This window comes from Scardinius erythrophthalmus (genome assembly GCF_964197995.2).
Source record: "Scardinius erythrophthalmus genome assembly, chromosome: 13".
NCBI classification, from domain to species: Eukaryota; Metazoa; Chordata; class Actinopteri; order Cypriniformes; family Leuciscidae; genus Scardinius; species Scardinius erythrophthalmus.
The window spans coordinates 14,371,222-14,378,637 of record NC_138233.1 but is presented as its reverse complement, the minus strand read 5'-3'; the positions used below and the strand labels follow the sequence as shown (position 1 = coordinate 14,378,637).

General features: G+C 36.1%; 1 protein-coding gene across 1 annotated transcript; it reads left to right on the top strand.

The window, feature by feature from the left end:
- Positions 1-2,252: 2,252 nt before the first annotated feature.
- On the top strand, positions 2,253-7,366 carry chrnb3b (cholinergic receptor nicotinic beta 3 subunit b; the record flags this gene model as incomplete). The annotated part of the gene is made up of 6 exons (XM_081381940.1): positions 2,253-2,313; positions 2,952-3,100; positions 4,333-4,377; positions 4,922-5,031; positions 5,115-5,982; positions 7,223-7,366. 6 exons carry the CDS (start codon positions 2,253-2,255, stop codon positions 7,364-7,366), a joined length of 1,377 nt encoding a protein of 458 aa, XP_081238066.1.
- Between the last annotated feature and the right edge of the window lie 50 nt (positions 7,367-7,416).

The following is a 7,416-nucleotide window of genomic DNA, read 5'->3' as shown; positions in this document are numbered from 1 at the left end:
CACCGTAAGTTCATGTTAGTTAATACATTAAGATTAATCGGTAACACTTTACAATAAGGTTCATTAGTTAACATTAGTTAATGTTAATTTCAGCATTTACGAATATGTTTGTAAATGTTATGTAATAATATATTTGTATTTAAAAGTTGCGTCTGGTAACATTAGCTAGTGCACTGCGAACTAACATGAACTAACATTTTATTAACAGTTTGACAAGCAAAATAAGAGTCTATTTAAAATATTGTGCTAAATACACTGTTATATAAAACCATAAAATAACACTAGAAAAGAGAATCTGTTAAAACAATGTTTTTTTTTTTTTTTTGCTTCCACATGACTGCTTATAACACTACACTAGTAGAAACAAAAACAAAGCATGCATCTGCAATGCAGAAGGGGGCCTTTTCACCCTTCTCATTACTTTAATCACCAATCATTCTTGCTGCGGTTTAGGACTGTATTATTGCTGTATTCATTTCTCAGGACTCTGAGATATTTTTAGTGTTTTTTCAGTGTTAACTCATCATGACTGTGGCTCTGCTGATCTGACAGGTGGAGACAGTGAAGTCAGGGGAGTGTGCAAATGGAGGCTGAGATGCATTATTTAAAGGAGTGTATGAATATTTAAGTAATATTCCAGTCTGTTTTGCTGTCTTCTAAAGACAGCAGTCTATGTTCAGATGCATGCAGACATGCAGTGTGGATGAAGGAAGCTAATAAGCACAGAATGTGAGTCAGCAAGCATTAAATAATGATGCCAAGTGCAATAATGCCAAAGAAGACTTCACTTGACTTTGCTATTGCAATGTTGTTTTCTGATTGTATCAGTGCATTTTTGATGTGTATCAGAACATTTGACCATGTTTTTGTTATCCAGTGATGTTTTTCCCATGTTCCGAATGATACAGAATAACATGCGATGGCGTGAGAGAAAAGTGACACAGACCCTCACGGAGGCCACAGCTGGTTCCAACTGGAGCAGAAAATCATCTGAGCTCAGACAGTAGCCATGAATGCTGAGGAGATATGTTTGCCTGAGCTGCTGCTTGGACTCAGTGTGAGGGTTTACACAAGAGACGCCGCTGAGTTTTTATTTGAATTTGTCTGCAAGGTTGTTGCAAATAACAAAAAGAAACATTAAAAAAAAAATGTTTACACAAAACTGGCCAAAGCTGAAGAAAGGCTATTCTTATAATCAGCTCTCCAGCAAATATTCTGTATTTACAACAAATGACATTGTGTTACCCAAGTGGTTAGTTGATATTCTTATTTTTCCTGGTCCAAAATTCATCCATCCATCCAAATTTGTGTTTGAATGATGCAAAAAGAGTTGTTGACAACTATATTTCATTTTCATTTTTACATGCCTTTGTGCCCACATTCCCATGTCAAAATTCCATAAAATGAAACATATATTACAACTAACATTTCTGGAACATGTATTTAAAGGGTCTGTTATTAGTGTATTAAGATTGCTCTATCTATCTATCTATCTATCTATCTATCTATCTATCTATCTATCTATCTATCTATCTATCTATCTATCTATCTATCTATCTATCTATCTATCTATCTATCTATCTATCTATCTATCTATCTATCTATCTATCTATCTATCTATCTATCTATCTATCTATCTATCTATCTATCTATCTATCTCATGCCTCATATAAATCATGCTCAAAATACATTCAAACTTATCAGTGGTCGCATTTGTGAGAAAACACAGCCTCGTGTGATTAATTTACATTAGAAAATGCATTTATTATAACTTTATGTAATTACTTCTTCAAAATGTCTATTATAAACTTTAACACATTTTTTATGTATTTAATATCTTAAATATTGTTGTTGACTAGCAATTTTTTTACTAACTTTTAAAAATCCTTTTCGATTTTCTTTCTTTTTTTAATGCAATTTACGTTCACTCGAATTGTGCTGTTGTTGGCTGGGCAAAAAATGACACTCTGCTGCATTTTCTGTGGATGGTGGTGATCTACTTGGTGAAGCGATACATTCATCTGTCCCTTTAAAAACTGGCACGGTGCGCGCTCCTCCTCTCCTAGTGTGGGACCGGAGCGCGGGCGCGCGCACCTGGATGGATTCTCTCTGGGAGTGATTCGCTCCCATCCTCTGCTTTTACTAACAGCAAATAACAACTACAAACTTGTATCAGTTGCTATGAAAACTTGTTTTTAAAGAGCAATTAATGCGTTGTCACGTGTCACGCCAATATAATACTTTCTTTCGAAATGAAGTTGGCAGTCGTTGGTCTTTTCACCCTGTTTATCAGCATCATCGCCGCCACGCCTGGTAAGTGCAAACCAATCCTCGTCTCTCTGCCTTGTAAAGTACTTTCTTGGTTATGTCAATGTGTTTAGCATCCTTTTTTTATAGTTTATGAGTTATAGACTATAATGGATGTTACTAAAGAGATGAGTTATTTTATTATCTGAAATCAATTTGTAATCGTTAATTATTTATTATCAGAATGATTTATGTTCATACCTTGCACATCTTGAATGAGTCGTTGAACAAAGTTTGGTTCGTTGTATCAGCAATAAAATCTACAAATTATAAGAAATCTTACAGATAGATAGATTTGTGATTCTATTTGATTTACTTGATGTATCTCAAAATGCTATTTGTTCGCTATGTGTTGCTGATGAGTGCACTTGTCCTCAGTTGAGGTCAGTAAACAATTTGTGGAGGACGCAGTGAGCGGACTTCTGCTGACTGCCATGTCTATGAAAGTGTCTGGTTTCTGTCTGTCCTTGTGTGTCATTACACTTAGTGTACTTAGTCTTACTCTCAATTTTATAACAGGACTCTAATAGTATAACACTATTATTTTATCTACTATGTAACATTAATCAATTGAGATCGTATAAACAGTGATTGTTGTAGAAATTATATCAATAATGTAATGTAATAAGTATGTGTGTTAGCAGCTAGAGAGTTTGTATCTCTGGCAGAAAGAGAAGATGCTCTGCTCAGGGACTTGTTTCAGGGGTACCAGCGCTGGGTCAGGCCTGTTCTGCACGCAAACCACTCTGTGAAGGTCCGCTTTGGCTTGAAGATATCTCAGCTAGTGGATGTGGTAAGACAAACATACAGATCCAGCTATTTTAAACTTCATTTGGAAGCCTTACTGTGGACGGTACTCTGTCCTTGGTGCTGAAACACAGCAGACGGAGCTGTCCGTGGTTCTGAACGCTATTGACTTATGAAGTCAATACATCTCTCTACATTAGGCATATTAGGGGCATCTGCTTCCTTAGAGTCTATAAATAGAAAATATTGCCTTACTGCTGCTCTCCTCCTCCAACTTTTTTTTCACATTCTCCTGGTTTTATTTTGCCTTGCTCTTTCTCTGAAAGGGGTTTGCTGTTCTGAAGACTCATATGATGGGAGGCTGAATTATTAAAAGTGCAGAGATCCAGTGAGCTTTACGTCTTTAGCAGTGTGCACACACTCCACACAAATCCATCAGTGTACCATTTCCCTTTGTGATTATATTATACAAAATAAATTGACAGGAATTCAGCCTGAAGAAAATATATTTCCTAAGTAAATGCTGCAGGTATTAATTTGAGCTAGATTGCTAGCTCAAATAAATGCATAGACACAAACTAACATCCAATGCAGTAGTGATCCAATATGATTTGAGCCTGAATGAGCAAATAATGTGCTCTTTGGATAAAACCTTCTTCAGTGCATGATACTGACAGTCCTGAGTGAAATCTCTCAACTTCAATGTGCATTTTATTAACTGTCGACAAAGCAAATTAGTAATAATAAACAAAGTTGCGCCATTAGGGCTAATTGTTTCTCTCCATGATGATAACAATAAAAAAAGATGACGTCAACTTACTGTTGTTACACGTACATCTTGCAATTTGATTTACTTGATAAGGGCTCAGATGTGCCTGTTTGATGTTATTGATTTAAAAACTGCCTGAAGGCACAGGTGCCCAAGTGCCTCGTAATTCAGAGTATAAGATGGCTTTGAAAGTGGTTATGCTGGACGTTTATCAAAAGATATAGCCAATGATTTTGAGGGCTATGGAAAATAAATAAAGACAGCTATTATTATGTGGGCTCCAGTCACCCCTCTCAGCACCACTCTGCCTCAACTGTCTCATAATCTCAAGAAAAATAGATAATCATATAATTCTGTTTTTTGATTGATGTGTCTTTTGTGCTCTTTTTATGGTCAATTACTAGAATTTAGACTTGAGTAATGCAAAATAATCACATATATTGAATCTCACATATATAGCTCAGTTGTTTATGGTGTTATCTTTCTTGTTTCTCTGTTTATGAATTTAGGATGAGAAAAACCAACTCATGACCACCAATGTGTGGCTATGGCAGGTAAATAACCTCAAACATCCCTGTAAAAATGTTTCGCCAGGTAAATTAATAATGTGCTATATGCAGATAAATGAATTGGTTGTATTCAAGTCAAAAGTATTATTTTTGCCCTGGCTGTTGAAATTATGAACACATGCAAAAGCAATATGGAACCAATGAAATATAAACAATGGATTATGTTATAGTCAGTGTATGTCAGTGCATTTTTTTGTTGTTGCATTGAATAAAACCTGTAGCTGTAATTTACCCCTTTTTTTACCAAATAATTTTGTCAGATAAATACCTTAACCAAGTTTAGTGTTTTGTTCTTATTTAAAATATTGAAAAATATAATTTCCTCAAATTCTGATGGTACAAATCCCCAAACGTACATATATACCGTATGCTTGCTTCTAGCAACATTATTGAAAATAACAGAACATGCATATGATGTAAAAGACTAAATTAGCAGTTCTCTGCGAATGATACCAGACATTGACAATAGAAAAGTAATGAAACAAACACTGGCAAATGGGATATGTTTTTCATAATAAACTCTTTGTAGGAATGGCTGGATTATAAACTGCGTTGGAACCCTGATAAATATGGTGGCATCACCTCTATCAGAGTCCCGTCAGAGACCGTCTGGCTCCCAGACATTGTTTTATACGAGAAGTAAGTTTGTGTGGCTATCTAAATACAACAGTAATCCATCATTTTGGAATATTAAACATGTCATCCTGTCCACTCGCTTTTAGTGCTGATGGACGTTTTGAAGGCTCACTTATGACCAAAGTCATTGTGAGGTACAATGGCATGATCACTTGGACCCCCCCTTCCACCTACAAATCAGCCTGCACTATGGATGTGACGTTCTTCCCGTTTGATCGCCAGAACTGCTCTATGAAGTTTGGCTCTTGGACATATGACGGAAACATGGTTGAACTAGTGCTCCTCAACCAGCAGGTGGACAGAAGGGACTTCTTTGATAACGGCGAATGGGAGATTCTCAGCGCGACTGGGGTCAAAGGAAGCCGGCGAGACGGCCACCTCTTCTACCCGTACATCACATATTCGTTCATCCTGAAACGCCTTCCTCTCTTCTACACACTCTTCCTCATTATTCCATGCCTGGGCTTGTCCTTCCTAACAGTGCTGGTTTTCTACCTTCCGTCCGATGAAGGGGAAAAAGTCTCCCTCTCCACCTCCGTCCTGGTGTCTCTCACCGTCTTCCTCCTCGTCATTGAAGAGATCATCCCTTCTTCCTCTAAGGTTATCCCGCTGATTGGGGAGTACCTGCTTTTTATCATGATCTTCGTCACTCTCTCCATCATCGTGACCGTGTTTGTCATCAACGTACACCACCGCTCTTCAGCTACTTACCACCCGATGTCTCCATGGGTGCGTACGCTGTTCCTCCAGCGACTGCCACATTTGCTCTGCATGAGGGGGAACACTGACCGCTACCAGTACCCAGAGCTGGAGCCCCACAGCCCTGACCTGAAGCCCAGGAACAAGAAAGGCCCTGAAGGAGAAGGCCAGGCTCTGATTAATATGCTGGAGCAAGCCACCAACTCGGTTCGCTACATCTCAAGTCACATTAAGAAGGAGCATTTTATTAGAGAGGTAAGGACTTGAAAATGGCGGTTACACTTTATTTTAAGGTGTCATCGTTACAGTGTAATTATATATTTAAGTACTGAGTAATATAAAGCAACTACATGTACTTACTCTAGGGTTAGGGTAGGATTAGGGTTTGGTTGAGGGTTAGTTGCATGTAATTATGCATAATTTACTGTTATTACTATGGTAAGTACATGTAGCATATGTAACAAGGACACTGTAAAATAAAGTGTTACCAAAATGTCTTAAGTGAATGACTGCAAATATTAATAGAAATAAAGCTATTTTTAGATATACCTTAAAGTTTAAGTTCAGTTGTTACAAAGAAACTTTCAAATAACAAACAAACAAATAAACATTTTATTCAGAAAGGATGCAATAAATTGATCAAAGTGACAGTAAAGACATTTACATTGTTATAAAAGATTTCTATTTTAAATAAATGCTGTTATTTTCACATTTCTATTTATCAAAGAATCCTGAAAAGGAAAAAAAAAAAAAAAAAATCCACGGTTTCCACTAAAATATGAGACTTCTTTAAAAAAGCATAAAAATTACCCCAAGTTTCTGAACAGTAGTGTATAAATCTAAATATATTTATCTTGTCCAAAACACATTTAAAAAATGCATTTTGCCCCATTTTTTTTTTAATTGAATCTTGATTCAATAACATTCTGTAATATATTTTGCCATTTGAAAGTTTATATAAAAATGTATAAAACTATTTTCAGTTTGAAAAATTCTTTCTTAAGCTGCACTGAATACTTGGTATATTTACCATATATTTTAAATATATTTTGGCCAGAAAATGTATTATTTTATAAAGTTAATGAAGTTTTGCAGTAATAAGGTTCCTCTTGCATACTGTTGATGAATAAATAGTCAGGAATAAAAATGTTAACGCTAATCAAGTGTTATGCTGACTATTATTTGATGATGAATATGCCAGTCGTGACAATTATGATGCAATGAATATTACAATAAGGTAACATTAGTTGCATTAACTAACACTAAATAACACATGCGTTACAATATTAATAATAATACAACTGTTCATTGTTAGTTCTAGTTCACCTATATTAAATAATATTAACAGATACAATCTTTGATTTGAATAATACAGTAGCAAATGTTGAAATGATCAAGATGAATAAATGCTTTAGAAGTATTTTTCATGGTTAGTTCCCGTTAACTAATGGAACCTTATTGTAAAGTGTTAGTGAATATTCTTTGGCTCTTGCAGGTAGTACAGGACTGGAAGTTTGTGGCCCAGGTGCTGGACAGGATTTTCCTCTGGGCGTTCCTCACTGTATCTGTTCTTGGCACCGTCCTCATCTTTACACCTGCCCTGAAGATGTTCATGAGCACACCCCCTCCTTCTCCATGAGACGTCCAGAATTACAGTCAAATCCATCACATTACAAAAGGGAATATTAC